We start from the raw sequence: 16,425 nt of genomic DNA, 5'->3' as shown, positions 1-16,425 counted from the left end.
ATCCCCAAGGCCCTACGTAATCCCCCACCCCTGCCACATCACCGCTCTAACTTCATCTTCTGCACTCTCCCTCACTCCTCCAGCCACACCGGCCTCCTTGCTGCTCTTCAAACACATTAGTAAGTCCTACCCATGAGAAATCCAAACTCAATTCCTAAGGAAGGAGCGTGGAAGCCTCCAACTCTAATAGTCTTTATTTCCCGCAGTTCAAATGCTTTTTGCTTCAGATAGTTTGACCTTCTTACTAGGTACACCTACATAAACAATTGTGCCTTCTTGGAAAACGAAATCCTTTATAATTATATACGCCCCTCTTTATCCCCGATATTTTTCCTCGTTCTAACGCCTGCTTTGTCTGAAATTAATATAATCACTCCATCTTTCTTTTGATTCACGTCAGCATGGCATATATTTCTCCATTCCTTTGCTTTTAATCTATTGCATCTTTGTAGTGAAAATGGGTTTCGTGTCAACAACATAGAGGCGGCTTTTGTTTTGGTTTTGCCTCTGCTCTGTCAGTCACTGTCATTTCACTGGTAAATTCACACCATTCACACTGACTAGTAAATGGTTATCGACACAGTTGAATTAGTATCCACCTCATCTGTGGCCATTTTCTGTACATTGCATTTGTTTCTGATTTCCTTTTTCTGTCCCCTCTTTTTCTACATTCTCTGGCTTTGGTTGAACATTTTGTTTCCATCTTCTCTCCTCCCTTATCATACCAGGGATATTTCTCTTTCCGTAGAGACCTCATTGGTCCAGGTCTGTCTCCTGCTTCAAGTGTTTGGACAGAACAGACCCAGGGACCCCCCTTCTTCCAGCCTCATACCTCTCTCCAGCCTCTTATCCAGTCACCCCTCCAGAACCCCCTCCAGAACCACCCCAGAACCATCTCCAGAACCACCTCCAGACCCATCTTCACAACCACCCCCAGAACCACCCCCAGAACCACCCCAGAACCATCTCCAGAACCACCTCCAGAACCACCTTCACAACCACCCCCAGAACCACCTCCAGAACCACCTCCAGAACCACCTACAGACCCACCTCCAGACCCATATCCAGACCCACCCCCAGACCCACCTCCAGAACCACCTCCAGACCCATCTCCAGAACCACCTCCGAGACCAGCCAACACACTGGCGTTTTCCTGCCTTAACTCCTGATTGCCAAACAACCATGAGCTCCCACATTCACCGGAATTATTCCACCGAGGAGGGAGCCGCGGTCAACCGCCTGGCCCGCCTGCGTCCGCGGGGCCCACACCTGCCTCTCTCCGAGCGTCTGCTTCCCCGGTGACCACGTGGCCCTCGAGGGCGTGGCCGCCTCTCCTGCGAGCTGGTGGAGAAGAAGGTCAAGGGTGCTGAGCGTCCTTTAAAGGACGTGCTGAGCCTCCCCAAGGCGAGTGGGCAAAACTCAGGGCCATGGCAGCCGCCTGGCCCTGGAGAGGACCTGACCCAGGCCCTTGGGAGCTGCAGGCCCTGGTTCTGCCCTCGCAGACCCTCAGCTCCGTGACTTCCTGCAGAACCACTTCTGGGTGAGGAGGGGAACCTCATCAAGAAGATGGGCGACACCTGACTCACCCCCAGGCTGCGGCCCCCAGGCTGGTGGGCGAGCATCTTCCAAAGGCTCCCCCTCAGGCACGACCAGGAGCCTGTGGAGCCCAGAGGCCTCTGAGGGGCCCCTCAGCATCCCCTGGCGCCTGGCTCTTATAATACCTGAGCCTCTACCCGAAACTACTGGCCATTCTTTTAACCACCTGGAGCCCTCTGCATTGGACCAGATGGAAACAACAAAACTTTCTGCAGGAAAAAAAAAAATTATTTTAAAGTACTTTTAGTGGTTGCCTCAGAGTTGTGATGAATATTTAAACTGATCTAAAGCCATTTTCAAATAACTCCATTCTGCTTTATGGCAGAGTATTCCCGCCTCCTCCCTCAGATAGCCTTGCTGTCATTTATACCACTTATCCAAAGCTATTCACGTATCAGCATGTTGTTCTATTATTATATGAACAGTTTTCTATTAGATCGATTAAGAATAAAAAATAAAGTATTTTATTTTACCTTTATTCCTTCTCTGATGTTTTTCTTTTCTTTTTAAAAAAAATATATTTTATTGATTTTTCGCAGAGAGGAAGGGGGAGAGATAGAGAGCTAGAAACGTCGATGAGAGAGAAACATCGACCAGCTGCCTCCTGCACACCCCTTACTGGGGATGTGCCCGCAACCAATGTACATGCCCTTGGCCAGAATCGAACCTGGGACCCTTCAGTCCGCAGACTGACGCTCCACCACTGAGCCAAACCGGTTTCGGCATGTTTTTCTTTTCTTTATATGGAACTCATTTTTATTTTTATTTTTATTTATATCATTTTCCTTCTCTTTGAAGAACTTTATAAAAACATTTTTTTCTCAGGTGGGTCTACTAGCAACAAATTCCCTCAGGTTTTTTATTTCTGTTCATTTTTTAAATATAGATATAGATATAGATATAATTATTGATTTTTTACAGAGAGGAAGGGAGAGGGATAGAGTGTTAGAAACATCGATGAGAGAGAAACATTGATCAGCTGTCTCCTGCACACCCCTTACTGGGGATGTGCCCGCAACCAAGGTACATGCCCTTGACCGGAATCAAACCTGGGACCCTTTAGTCCACAGGCCGACACTCTATCCACCGAGACAAACCGGTTAGGGCTCTGTTCACTTTTGAAGGATAATTTCATTGGGTACAGAATTCAATGTTGTAGTGTTGCTTTTTCAATACTTTAGCAAATTCACTTTGTTCTTGCTTGCACGGTTTCTGAGGGGTCTGATGTAATTCTTATGCTTATTCCTCTCTCTATAAGGTGGCCTTGCCCCTCTGGCTTCATTCATTTCCCCTTTTCTTTGTCTTCCTACATTTTGAATAAATTCTAACCTCCCACTCTCCGACCCCAAGAACACCCCCTGTATGATCTCCTTGCTGGCTGCCTCTGACCTCCATGGGGACTTCGGCCTGGACCACTCCTCTGCTCCTCCACCGGCCACTCCCCTCTTCCCTACCTTCCTTCCTGCTCGGCTTACACTCCCCCAGAAACCACCTGAACAGCCTCGGCGAATGTATGTTCCTCCCTTGCCTGCCAAGCAAACGTCTGCCCTAGTCAACCCACCTGCCTGTCCACAGCTGGCCACTGAGCCCGACTGGACAGCAGCCCGCCACCTGGCATGGCCTCCGCCATACCTCCTGGGGTCCCTACAGCCACAGAAACGGCTGCACCCCAGAGATTCATTCATGTCCCCTGCTATGTCCTCTGCTGGTCACCATGACAGCAGGCGTGCCCGCCTTTCTCCATTCTCCTCCCCTCAGCTGTGAGCGCCACACCTACTTTACGACCCACCCAGGAATCTCCCAATGTCAGGAACAATTCCATTTACTCCGACATGTTTCAAACATCCCAAAACACCGAGAGCACCCGTGTGCCCGGTACCCAACTCGATCAAATGACCTTCTGACCCCAAACCTGCCAACGAACCTGCCCAGAGGGTAACAGAATGCCCAGGTTCAAACCTCAAATCTACCGTTTACTTATTTGCTCGGTGCCTCGGTTTCCCCTTCTGTCAAAAGACAGACCGGAGCGGGCCCACTCCACAGGGTAGTGTAAGGAGTGAATGAACGCATCCGTGCGGAATGTTAAGAGCTGTCCTTGGCTTATATAGTGAGCGCCGGTGAAAGCCAGTATAGAAGGTCTCCTCATCCCTCCCGACTCCACAGAAGGAGAGAATCTGCTGGAGGCTAACCCCTTGGGCAGCTTCCAGATCCTGCCCCTCCCGCCCTCTGGATGAACCCCTCCCTCCTGGCTGCTGTCAGTGACATCTAAACAGGCTTGCTCCCATTTAACACACACACACACACACACACACCCTCTCAACATGCCAAATGCCCTCCAGCACTGCCCTCCCTGCTCCCTGGGGCCTTGCCTGCACTTGTTCTCTCCTTCTCCTCCTTCCCTCTCCCTCCCACGCGCCCCTCAGCCAGTGTAAACAGCCTCCCGGCTTCCCCTCCGCCTCACCCGCTCTTCCCGGTGCCACCAAATGCCTCCTTCAGGTGCCATCCAGTGAGCACAGCTCAGACCACACGTCCACACAGGATTTGGCCTTGCTGACTACTCCCTCTTTTAAAAATAAATATTTTTTTTTAAATTTATTTCAGAGAGGAAGGGAGAGGGGGAGAGAGATAGAAACATCAACGATGAGAGAGAATCATTGATTGGCTGCCTCCCGTACACCCACACTGGGGAACTAGCCCACAACCAGGCATGTGCCCTGACGGGGAATTGAACGTGACTTCCTGAATCATGGGTTGATGCTCAACCACTGAGTCATGCTAGCCAGTCCCTTCTTGAAATACTCAGCCAGGCCCCTCTCCAGCACAGGGCCGCCTCTTGGTACTGCCTCACGCCTCTCTGGCCACTCTCTCACAGGTGCTGCCCTGGGACCCTCCTTGGCCCTCTGTTCTCTCCCTCCCTTCCAGGGCATCTCACCCACACCCATGGAATTACCACAGGATGTCCACAACCCCCACGTTACTTCTCCAATTCCAGCTTCTTTGCTGATCTTTCAGATCCCTGCAGCCAGTGTCTGCTGGACAGCTCCTCCCAGATGGTCCAAAGACACTGGAACGCAAACACAATCAAAACTGAGCTTCCCGCACAACCACTTTGGAGAGCTATTTGGCAGCATCTTCTGAAGTTTAACACACGCACAACCCATGGCCCGCAATCCCACTCTTAGGTACCCGACAGCAGTACATACGTGTGCCGAAAGACACATACAAGGATGCTCCTAGCAACAGCATTCTTTTTTTCTTCTTTTTAAAAATATGTCTTATTGATGTTTTACAAAGAGGAAGAGAGAGGGATGGAGCTAGACACATCGATGAGAGAGAAACATCAATCAGCTGCCTCCTGCACACAACCAAGGTATATGTCCTTGACCGGAATCGAACCTGGGACCCTTCAGTCCGCAGGCCGAGGCTCTATGCACTGAGCCAAACCGGTTTCGGCAGCAACAGCATTCTTGATAGCCCACACAGGAAGTGCCCATCAATAGCAGAACGGGTAATTAAGTAGTGGAATATTCCTCTGACGGAGTTCCCATAGACGGTTCTGAAAGTGACCGATCTACAAAGATATTCAGTGATACAGGTAAATGTCACACACATGGTGTTGAGCCAAAGAAGGTAGACATGAACGAGTACATGCTGCATGCTTTCATCCACCAACGTCAGGACATGGACCCAGGGAGCCAGGAGTTAAGACTGTTTACCCTGGGGAGCAGTGACTGCAGGAGCAGGTGGGGCCTGAGTGCCGGTAATACTGCTTCTCAACCTGGTGCTCACCTGGTGCAGGCACGCAGCGGTGCGTGGCTTATGATGGTGATTTCTGCACGTCTCTTCATGGATGTTAGCCTCAAATGAAAAGTTAAGAAAACAAAAACAAAACAGGTCACATCTTCCCCATCAAGCACCCTCTCACCCCAGTGCTCTCTCTCAGAGAAGGTTCCGACTTTCCACGTAGATGCCCAAATCAGAAGTTGGGGTTATTCTCAGCTGTTCCCCTCCCCTTATTACTAACATCCAAATGCCATCGCCAGACCACCTTCTATCTCTCAAACTCACACACACACCCACCGCTGCCTCCTCCTTTACCCACACCCAACTCCCCTCTTGCTTGGCCTTCTCTGCAGTGAAGGCTGCCTCTCAGCCTCCAATCTTGTCCCCTCTGGTCCATCCTCACACAGCAGCTAGACAGACCCTTCTAGAATGAAAATCCAGTCATGTCTCTCCCCTGGTTGAAAATGTTCAGCGCTTTCCCACGCCCTCTAGACCAAGCATGTCAAACTCGTGGCCCGAGGGCCACATGCTTTGTTTATTTGGCTCGTGTTAGCCTCTGAGTTTGACATGCTTGTTCCAGATGACAAAGCCCATTCTCCTGCTTGTGGGTTCCAGGCCACTCCAGCTTTACCCCTGGCCACCTCCCCCAAGCTATGCCCCAGGCAGTCCCAGAAGCCTCTGCACCTGTGGCTGGAAACCCTCTCCTCCCTCTCATCCTTGCTTCTTAAAAAATATATTTATTTTATGTTATTGATTTCAGAGAGGAAGGGAGAGGGGGGAAAGAGATAGAAACACCAATGATGAGAGAAAATTGTTGATCGGCTGCCTCTTGCACGTCCCACACCAGGGATCAAGCCTGCAACCTGGGCATATGTTCTGGCCAGGAATCAAACCATGGCCTCCCGGTTCATAGGTCCACGCTGCTGCCAAGACCCATACGGCCTTCAGGTCTCAGCTCAGAGAGCCTCCTGCCTCTGTGAAGGGTTGGAGGCCCCCTTTGGCTATCACAGCAGTGCGTGCCACCCCCATCTGAGCCCTTTGACCTTGAACTCCATGGTGGGACACATTGTGTCTGCCTTGCTCATCACTCCCAGCACCCAGCACAGTAGAGGCTCAGAAAGTATGTATCGAATGGATGAGGGACCCAGAAGGATGTCCAGCAGAGCTTGAAGGGACCTCAGAGGACACGTTGACTTACAAATGAGAAACCTAAGGGAAGGAGCCACTGGCTAGACAAGGGTGGGCGGGAGAAGGGAGAGGTGGCAGCTGCAGAGTAAGCCAAGGCAATGATGAAAAGTGAATATTTAGTGCAGATACTGCTCCTAAAATAAGTAATAGTCCTTCTTGGTATGAAGTGGAGCTGGCCTCTGGCCTTCTCACACTGACCACTAGATGGCGCCAGATCCCCAGGAAATGGAGGGAGCAAGGGCTGGTCCGTCCAACCTCTAGGTTCCTCCTTCCTGAGTTCTTCCCTGGCACTCCGTGAGCCCAGTTGTTGTGGCCGTGCCCAGGTGGCACGATACTTGGCCTTGAGGAAACAGCTCACTTCAACAGGGTACCTTTCCTCATGCCAGGTAGAGGGTGGGTAATGGACCAGCCCTGACCTTTCTCCCTCCTGCCGGCCCCCCAGAGGCCGCTGACAGGCTGCCCCGCATCGCCCCGCCACCAGGGGCAGCATTCTGATCAGGCTGACACCTGCTCTTCTTGTTGGTCCAGACAAGATGCAGTGGGTGGCACTGGTCCCACTACATCCTCCAGGAACCTCACCACCCTGAACCAGCAGGTGCCCGCCCAGCGGCTGGTGGCTCCAGTATTGCTGGCCTGACAGGCCCCTTTCAGGCCATCGTGGCTCCATCTGGGAATCTGCTCCTGCTCCCACCCTGGAGTGGGGCAGTTCGGTGGCAGCGCTGCTCTGTGCCTCCCCCTTTCCTAAGCCTGCAGCCTACCCAGCCGGGATGAGTCAGCTGCTCTCCAGTATGGGGGAGTCTCTCTTATTCATTCAACACACACCTATTTGCACCGAGGTTGAGGGTGCCAAGATCTGCCTTGGGTATCTGGGAGGTAGCAGTGAATGGATGGATACAGCCCTGGCTGGTTTGGCTCAGTGGATAGAGTGCCAGCCTGCGGACTGTAGGGTCCCAGGTTCGATTCCGGCCAAGGGCACATGCCCAGTTTACAGGCTCAATCCCTAGTAGGGGGCATGCAGGAGGCAGCTGATCGATGGTTCTCTCTCATCATTAATGTTTCTGTCTCTCCCTCTCTCTTCCCCTCTGAAATCAATAAAGAAAATATATATATATATATATATATATATATATATATATATATATATATATATATATTTAAGAATGGACAGATACAGCCCCTGTTGTCTCAGAGCACACAGTGCAATGGGGGGCCAGATGCTAATCTCACATTACCCAACCACTCACTAAGGTCCTCAATGCTGACATTTTAGTCCAACTTTTCAGAGCAAAATGGAGCATAGAAATTAGCTCCATTTTAGCTAATTTAGCTCCCTGCCACCGACATCACGACTGTTTCATGATTCCTGGACTCCCAGTCCAGTGCTCATTCATTCATTTTACTCAGGAGCCACAAGTAGGAGTGGGAGTGAGCCTCTATGAGGATCTCAGGAAGAATGCAGACTCCCTGCCATCTCTGAATCACCTGGCCCTCTTTGTGTAGGTTGCTGAAAGAATGAATGAATGAAGAATGAATGAATGAATGAATTGATGGACGAATGAATGAATGCCAGAGAAGGGGCTTGTCTGACGCTGTCCCATCTCTGTAGGGAGCTGTGGCTCCAAAGCAGGCCCTGCCTGCCTCTCCTCCTCTCCCCCCTCCTCCCATCCTGGGAGGGGAACCGGCCTGCCCAGTGCCCTTCCTGCCCCCGACGCCGTGGGCTCTCCTGGCACCCTCTTGGCAACAGAACAGAGGGCATCCAGAGCGGGTGGCAACTCGCCCCGCCACGGGCTCGGGGCGGCGGGCGATAGGCGCTGGGGGGACGCGGAGATAGACAGACAGATAGCGCTCCCCTCTCCGGGCCCCCGCCCCCACCTTTCCCAGGCCCAGGCCTCCCCGGAGCCGCTCAGACCTGGCGGGCACCCCTGCCCCTCGGCACGCGGACTCTGACCCTCAGTCTCTGCCAGCGGCAGCTCTCAAAGCCCTCGGAACCCCTGGCAGCCTGCCCGGGCAGTCTGAGTTTGGAAAGGAGCACAGATCCCGCTGCACCGTTCTCTGCCAGACTGAGTCCACAGGGGAGACCCCCTCTCCGGGCCGGGGAAGGCTGCAGAGCCCAGGCGTGACCACAAGGTGGCGCGCTGGCACTGCCTGTCCCGGGATGGTTGCGAAGATTCAAATAAGTCTGCTAGGAGCTGAGATTTGTGGGAACTCCTTCCCATCCCTAAGAAAGGCAGGAGCAGAATTGGGGGCAGAATGGAGGCATGAGCTAGGCGTTGGGAACCAGTTGGGTGACCTAAAGGGCTGGCCCTGGGTGCCAAACAAGACTAGGACCTAGGGAGGTCCCCAGGTGGGGGAGCCTCTTCCTCAGGACCTTTTGGGACTGGGAACGAGGTTCAAAAAGCATCATGGTTCCCAGGTCCCGGGTATTGGGGAGGGACTGAGAATTTTATACACCTCTGCACACAACCACACATTCACATACAGACACGCCATCCCAGGGCCACTGCTCACACACACACACACACACACACACACACACACACACTTTCTCTCACACACATTCTGGCACTCACATACACCTCAGCATACTGAAGAATACAGGGAATCCTCACATTGCACACCCTAAGTACATCTTTCCCATACACCTGATCTCTAATTATGCCCACGTGTGTCCCCAGTGCTGTCCCAAATTCACAGACTCTGCCCCCAAACTTATGGCAACACAGGGAGCCAGCCTGTGTGTCACCCAGCTTCATGCGGCCCCCAGGTCCCACTCCTGGGTGATCTCTAAAACCGCACACACAGAGTCCAGAGGAGGCTCTGGTGTCACCACAGATGGCTGTGCCCGCCACCAGCCCGTGAGCCCCTGCTTCCACACACCTGCCTCCCTCCACCCTCTCCCTCCCCCTCCCAGGGCTGGGGTGTGACTGATGGACCCCTTCCTCCATTAAAAAAAAAAAAGTTTTAAAATTACACTTTATGACTGCACTGCTGTAAAGGCAATATATAGGAATACCATATACTCAAACATTTTCTTCAACCTAAGTTTTCTTTTTCCTTCCTTTTGATTTTAAAAGAAATTAAACCATTTTCACGGGCCCTGGACCTTTCCCATTGGGCAGGTTTGTCTGCCTGTCATTTACACACACACACACACACACACACACACATACACACTCCTTTAGACCACCTCCTTCCACAAGCACCTGGTGGGCAAATCCCCCTCCTTCCTCACCGCACCTGAGCCCCCCGCCCACCCCGCAGCCAGGGAAGGGGACACACTGACAGATTCTGGGGTCTCTTCACAGACACCCTACCCACTCCTGCCTTCAGGGACACCGGGTTTATCAGGGCTGGGGGAGAAAGCACAGGAGGAGGAGTGGGGTGTGTGTGTGTGAGTGTGTGTGGTGTATGTGAGTGTGTGTGGTGTGTGTGTGTGAGTGTGTGTGTGGTGTGTGTGTGTGGTGTATGGGGGTGTGTGGGGGGGTGTGCATGTGTGTGTGCGGTGTGTGGTGTGTGTGTGTATGTGTGTGTGTGGTGTGTGTGGTGTGTGTGTATGTGTGTGTGAGTGTGTATGTATGTGTGGTGTGTGTGTGTGTGTGGTGTGTGTGTGGTGTTGGTAACAACAAAGAGCGGAGTGGCGAGCAGAGCAGCGAACCACAGAGCACCGGAGCGTGTTTTGCCTCGAAGGCAAGTCCCGCAGCCAATCAGCGCGCCGGGGCCTCCCCGGGCGGCTCCTCCGAGGCTATAAGCGGCGCCGGGCGGCGCGGGCGGCGAGCACTGTGGCCGGGGACGCGGCGAGAGGCGCGCAGCGAGCGAGAGCGACCGTCCGGAGGCCGGCGCGGTCCCAGCAGCGCCCCTCGGCCCCCCTCCCCCGGGACCCCCTCCCGCCGGGCGCACACCCCTCCCCGCCGCGGCCCGGCCAGCCAGCCCCGGAGCGGCGCGGCGCGGCCCCCGCCGCCACCATGAGCGGCTCGTTCGACCGCAAGCTCAGCAGCATCCTCACCGACATCTCCAGCTCGCTGAGCTGCCACGCGGGCTCCAAGGACTCGCCCACGCTGCCCGAGTCCTCCGTCACCGACCTGGGCTACTACAGCGCGCCGCAGCACGACTACTACGCGGGCCAGCCGTACGGCCAGGCGGTGAACCCCTACTCCTACCACCCGCAGTTCAACCTCAACGGGCTGGCCGGCGCCGGCGCCTACTCGCCCAAGTCGGACTACACCTACGGGACCTCCTACCGGCAGTACGGGGGGTACCGGGAGCAGCCGCTGCCGGCGCAGGACCCCGGTGAGGACCCGGGGCCGATCGCGGGAGAGGGGGGCCCGGGGAGGCTCCCCCGGGGACGGAAGGGAGGGAGGCAGGCGGGGGTTGGAGCCGGGATCCGGAGACCCGTGGGCGCCCCGGCAGGTCCCGCCTGCGGCCGGCGATCCCAGAGGCGGCGGGCGCCTCTCCAGTCCCGGGACCGCGCGCGTCTGGGGAGGGCGCGCCGCTCGCCCCGCGCCCGGGTCTCGGAGGAAGATCGGGGCGAGTTCGGGGAGAAGGGGACGGGGCTGTGGGCGGTCGGGGGGCCTCCGAAGGGAGGTGCTTTCGCGGGGAGCTCCTTGGACAGTCCCCCCCTCTGGCTGCAGAGGGCTGGGCGGTAGGCACGGGGACAGGAAGCTCTGGGGACGCTCTGAGTCTGGGCTGGGGGACGGGAATGGAGAGGGGCACCGGGAGAGAGAGGCGCCCGGGATTGAATGGTGAGGGCACCGGCAGAGACAGGCGCCCGGGATTGAATGGTGAGGGCACCGGCAGAGACAGGCGCCCGGGATTGAATGGAGAGGGGCACCGGCAGAGACAGGCGCCCCGGGATTGCAGGGAAACAGAGGGAAGCAGCGACCCAGAAGTGAAGGAGCTGGAAAGGAGAAAGGTGAAGACAAAGTGAGAGAAAGGACAGAAGGAAGGAAGGGAGGACAGGACGGGAAAAGGAGGGAGGGAGGGAGAAAGGAGTTTGTACTATGCTTGTAACTTTTCAGAGAATCAAAAAATTATCCTAAAATAAAAGGTGTTTGGGTTTTTTTGTTTTGTTTTTTGTTTTTTGTGGGGTTTTTTGTTTGTTTGTTTGTTTGTTTGTTTGTTTTAATAAGAATAGGGAAGAAGGGACGGGGAAAAAGGAGAGAAGTGAGACAGCGAGCTAGGGAGAGGAGGGGGGCGAGCCGGGAAGGCGCCGGGAGCGAAGCCTCGGCGGTCCCTGCCGGGGCAGTGCGGGCGCCGGGGCTGCGCCGGGCGCGGGGCGCGCCGTCTGGGCCGCCGCCGGGCGGCTCTGTGGCCGCCGCTCCCTCCCCGGAGCGCGCAGCCTGGAAACCCCGGGGGAGTTGGTGGGCCCGCGGGTGGGGCTTCCCGCTTCCCGCGGGTCCGGGAGGCGGCCGGGGCCGCAGGCCGAGACTCAGCTGCCCCCGCCCGGTGCGTTGCCCGCAGTGTCGGTGAAGGAGGAGCCGGAGGCCGAGGTGCGCATGGTGAACGGGAAGCCCAAGAAGGTCCGCAAGCCGCGCACCATCTACTCCAGCTACCAGCTGGCCGCCCTGCAGCGCCGCTTCCAGAAGGCCCAGTACCTGGCGCTGCCCGAGCGCGCCGAGCTGGCCGCGCAGCTGGGCCTCACGCAGACGCAGGTCAGTCTGGGGACAGCGAGGCTTGCGGGGCATCAGTGGGGCCGCGCGGGACGACCCCCGGGCTCCCCAGGCACTCCCGAGCCTGGACGGCCTTTGAAATTCCCTGCAGCTCCTTGCAGCCCTTGCCTGTGGGTAGAGGGGCCCCCAAAATCTCCACTTCTGCCCCAAGTTTCCGATTAGCACGTGTACAGGAGTGGGTGCTTGAGAACTTGTGCGACTGTGCATGTCTGTGGCCAGGAGAGGTGTCCTCCTTCCTCTCTACCCCCAAACCCCAAGCTCCCACAGCCCCCCCGCCCCCACAGGGCTGCCCCTCGCTTGATAGGAGTCCACATGTGTCTTCTCAGCAGGCCAGCATGTGTGCAGAGCTGTACATACGCATGCACACGCATGGACAATATTGGCACGCAGGCTCTCGTGTCTGGGTACACGTGGGAAGGCTCCCATAAGGCCGGTGACCTGCCCAGGGTCACGGCGTCTGTGGCGGGGGCGGGGGGGGGGGTGAGGACGTGACTGTGCACACCAGTGAGTGCACGTACAAAAATGCATACTTGCTTCAAAACACCACTTTGCTGCTCATCCTCCCAGCGCTCCACCCTTCCCCTGCCTGGAGCAGAGCGGAGAGATTCCCTCCCGAGGGGGGGAGCGGGCCGCCCCCAGCCTGTCGCCGGAGCCCCCAGCGGGCCTGTCACGGCTCAGGGGAGGAGTGGTGGCTCCCCGGCTCCCTGCAGGTGTTGACAGGCTGGCCTGGGCTGCGGCTGCCTGCGTGGGGCCCCGTCCGCCCGCTGGGAATCTGGGTCACCCAGTGAGAAGCTGATTCATTGTTTGTACCAGTCATGGGGTGGGGAGCTGCGGGGGGAGGGGGAGATACCCCCGGGGGAAATGTGGGGGGGCGTGGCTCACCTGCTCCCCGGCCCCCAGGTCACCCCCATCATAGGCAGCCCCGGAGGTGTGTGGGCACGGCGCTCGGGTCTGTGGGTGTTTATCTGGGAGTAGTATCTGTGCGTGTGCGTGTGTGTGTCTTTACAGTCTGGTGTCTGCATGTGAAGTGGTGAGTGGGTATGTTCCTGCACATGGAGATGCCTGTGTGGGTGTGTGTTTGTCCCTGTATCTGGGCGCCTCTGGGTTTCTAACGTGAACCCGAGGCCACAAACTGCCCCTTGGCCAGAGGCACCTGGGTGCCTCTTATGGGGCGTTTGCCGTATAGAGGCTGCTCTGAGACCCCAGGAGGGAGGTGATCCTGCTCCGACCACCCCCACCCCCACCCCCACTTTCAGAGGAGGAAGGCGAGAACCAGGGAGGTCACACACACAGTCGGGGGCCGGGTAGAATTTGGACCCATGCGCTTGCCAGTTCCTGCCACAGCTGGATCCCGGGTCGAAGGAGAGGTGGTGGCCTGGGAGTCAGGAAGCCTGGGTTTCGCCTGGGTCCTGACGTGTGGCCTGGGGACTGGCCTTGCCCTCTCTGAGCTGGATTTCGCACGGGGGGGGGGGGGGGGAGGGGAGAGGGTTTGCTCAGCATTCCGAGAGGCTAACGAACCCCCAACTCTTCTCGGGTGCAGGTGAAGATCTGGTTCCAGAACCGCCGCTCCAAATTCAAGAAGCTGTACAAGAACGGGGAGGTGCCGCTGGAGCACAGCCCCAACAACAGCGACTCCATGGCCTGCAACTCGCCGCCCTCGCCCGCGCTCTGGGACACGTCCTCGCACTCCACGCCGGCCCCCGCCCGCAGCCAGCTGCCCCCGCCGCTCCCGTACAGCGCCTCCCCCAGCTACCTGGACGACCCCACCAGCTCCTGGTACCACGCACAGAACCTGAGCGGACCCCACTTACAGCAGCAGCCGCCCCAGCCGGCCACCCTGCACCACGCCTCCCCGGGGCCCCCGCCCAACCCCGGGGCTGTGTACTGAGCACCCACCTGAACCTCCCACGAAGGACTGACTCCCGGGACCAGACAGGAGGCGGCTCTGTCCTCGCCGACACTCAGGAATCATCGGAGGAGCGCCACCGGGGAAGGGAACACCCCTCCCGGGCCCTGGGCCCTTCCTCCGGGACCGAGAGCTCCGGATGAAATTTGCATGGGCCGAGGATGTCCCCCGAACCTCTCTCCCCCTGACGAGACACTGGGGTGCCCTGCCAGGTGTTGGGGGCGCCCCGCTCCAGCTGGGACAGCTGTTCTCCTTCCTTCCCAGGAGCCTGGGCTGGCGTTCCGTGGCTTGTCACCTTCCTGCCTCGAACACCGAGGACTTACTTCCCAGACTGGAGGCCGGAGGACCGGGGGACCGGGGAGTGTGTGCCGGTCGGTCGGTCGGTCGGTGGGGCCTGGTCTGGGACACCGGGCACTGTGGATGCCAGGACCGGCAGGGTCTGGTTCCTCCTACGTGAACTGTGGCTCCCTCTTCCCGAGGACCCCCCCGCTGCCAAAGAGACCTTGGACACGAGCCTGGGACTCAGGAGGGGACCCCAAGCAGCCCCCGCCCCGCCCTTGCAGCCCTCGTTTACGACTTGAGGGTTAAAGCAAAGGGAGTGGGGGAGGGGGTATTTTAATATTTGCGGCATCCGAGGGAAGAACTCCAGGCGTGGTCTCTCTCCTCTCCTGGTCAGAGAGGAGGGAGTGGGGTCCTAGGAGTCTTTCCGAAGGACCCGTGTCTTCTTCTGTGTACAGGACTTTGCACAAGTTTGGTTTTAAAAGCTGTTGAAAAATAGGAAAACAAAGGGCATTGTTAACAGATAGGATCAATCTCCCCTAGGTAGACACCTCTGCTCTGCCCCCCCTCCCACCCCTCTCCCCACCTCTTCCTCCCCGCCCCCCCTTCTCCTCCAGTAAGCTGGCCGTTCTGGTGCCAAACCCCAAGTCTCCAAGGAGACATTCCAGGCAAGACAAGCCCCCAAACACCCCCTTTCCGGCGGCCTTGGAAGCAGATTGCACGGGGTGAGGTGCAGGAGGAGAGAGGGGAGGGCTGTAGCTCGCTGCCTTGAGGGGTGAGGGGGTGGCGGTCGGGAGGGCTGGTGGCACTGCCCCTCCTGACCCAGACGTCCCCCCGGAGCTCGCTCTCCTCCACCCCTGATGTGGTCAAACCCCGGAGAAAGGAGAGGTAGGAGCCGGGAGCTATATATATAGAGTCTGTATTTTTCTAGGAGCACCAGAAAGCAGCAGCCTCCTCCCTGTGCGGTTTCCTATTTATGTGGCCCTTTCCTCCTGGACGTACCTGCCTGCGCGGCGGCCTGAGCTGAGAGAAGCAGGGATGGGCGCCGGCTGGATTGGGGTTTGGTGCGGGGTGCAGAAATGAGGAGAAATGGTGGATCTCCAAGTCCCCCCCAGGGGGACAGGAACGGAGCCAGCTCCCGCCCCCTCCCAGCCTTCTCATTTCTGCTTTCTTACTGGACCCATCTTTATATATAATGTTAATAAAAAAGAAGGAAATAACACCGAGCTCTTTGAACTGGGGGCGGAGGCAGACGGGGCTCTCGGGGAGGGCCTGGGAGCGGGGGAAGGTGTTTGGTGGGGAGAGGGCGCTGAGCCTCCAGGAGCTCTGCTGGGGCTCTGGGCTGGAGGGCTGAGGGCTGGGCCGGGCCGGGCCCCAGGCGGCAGGTGCTCCTGACCCCGTGGCGGCCCCCGGGCCCCGGTGGGTGGGAGGCTCCCGGTGCCGCGGCCTCCCTGACTCCACTCTGCTTGGTGGCTTGGCGTTCCCCGCCAGCCAGATGCCCTCCGCCACTGCCGCCGCTGGGTCACCTCAGGGCTGTTCTTTGATCTTGGGCTCACACGCAGACATGCTTACACACGCGTGTACACCCCCTGCCTCCACGCCCAGGCACTCCCCGGCCCCTCACCCTCCCGTCTATCCTTCCCAGCGTGGGGTGAGGTTGGGGCCTCAGGCAAGGGGAATACCACTGCTCTCACAGTTGGCAGGGACGCCAGGCCACTGGGATCCAGGCTGGGGGGTGAACACAGACAGGCCAGGGGTTCTGTGTTTACTTCTCGGGGACAGCACGGGCCTTGACTCAGTGCCTGCTTGCCGCCACCACCCTCCTCTCCTAGCTTCCCGACTCCAAGACTTCGGAGGCCGAGCCGGAGGTGGCAGAATGGGTGGCGTTGTGAGTAGGGACACATCTTGGCATGGATGGGAGGCACCGTACATGTGGATGTAGGCACATGATTGTGAAGCTAACGCTCTCCTACACATACACACACACACACACACACACACACACAC

General features: G+C 57.3%; 1 protein-coding gene across 1 annotated transcript; it reads left to right on the top strand.

Moving 5' to 3' along the window:
• Positions 1-10,350: 10,350 nt before the first annotated feature.
• Positions 10,351-15,227, top strand: DLX3 (distal-less homeobox 3). The gene is made up of 3 exons (XM_084862183.1): positions 10,351-10,854; positions 12,025-12,215; positions 13,774-15,227. Exons 1-3 carry the CDS (start codon positions 10,530-10,532, stop codon positions 14,119-14,121), a joined length of 864 nt encoding a protein of 287 aa, XP_084718309.1. The 5' UTR covers positions 10,351-10,529; the 3' UTR covers positions 14,122-15,227.
• The last annotated feature ends 1,198 nt before the right edge of the window (positions 15,228-16,425 follow it).

Source organism: Pipistrellus hanaki (genome assembly GCF_964339955.1).
Source record: "Pipistrellus hanaki genome assembly, chromosome: 16".
Lineage (NCBI taxonomy): Eukaryota > Metazoa > Chordata > Mammalia > Chiroptera > Vespertilionidae > Pipistrellus > Pipistrellus hanaki.
Note: the sequence above shows the minus strand (reverse complement) of the source record. Positions and strands in the feature narration are given on the sequence as shown.

What these genes read in the sequence shown, in the direction of transcription:
- DLX3 (XM_084862183.1), top strand. Translation starts at nt 10,530, where the DNA reads ATGAGCGGCTCGTTCGACCGCAAGCTCAGCAGCATCCTCACCGACATC. An exon ending in GCTGCCGGCGCAGGACCCCG is followed by an intron (nt 10,855 to 12,024) that starts GTGAGGACCCGG and finishes CGTTGCCCGCAG; the next exon opens with TGTCGGTGAAGGAGGAGCCG. An exon ending in TGGGCCTCACGCAGACGCAG is followed by an intron (nt 12,216 to 13,773) that starts GTCAGTCTGGGG and finishes TCTCGGGTGCAG; the next exon opens with GTGAAGATCTGGTTCCAGAA.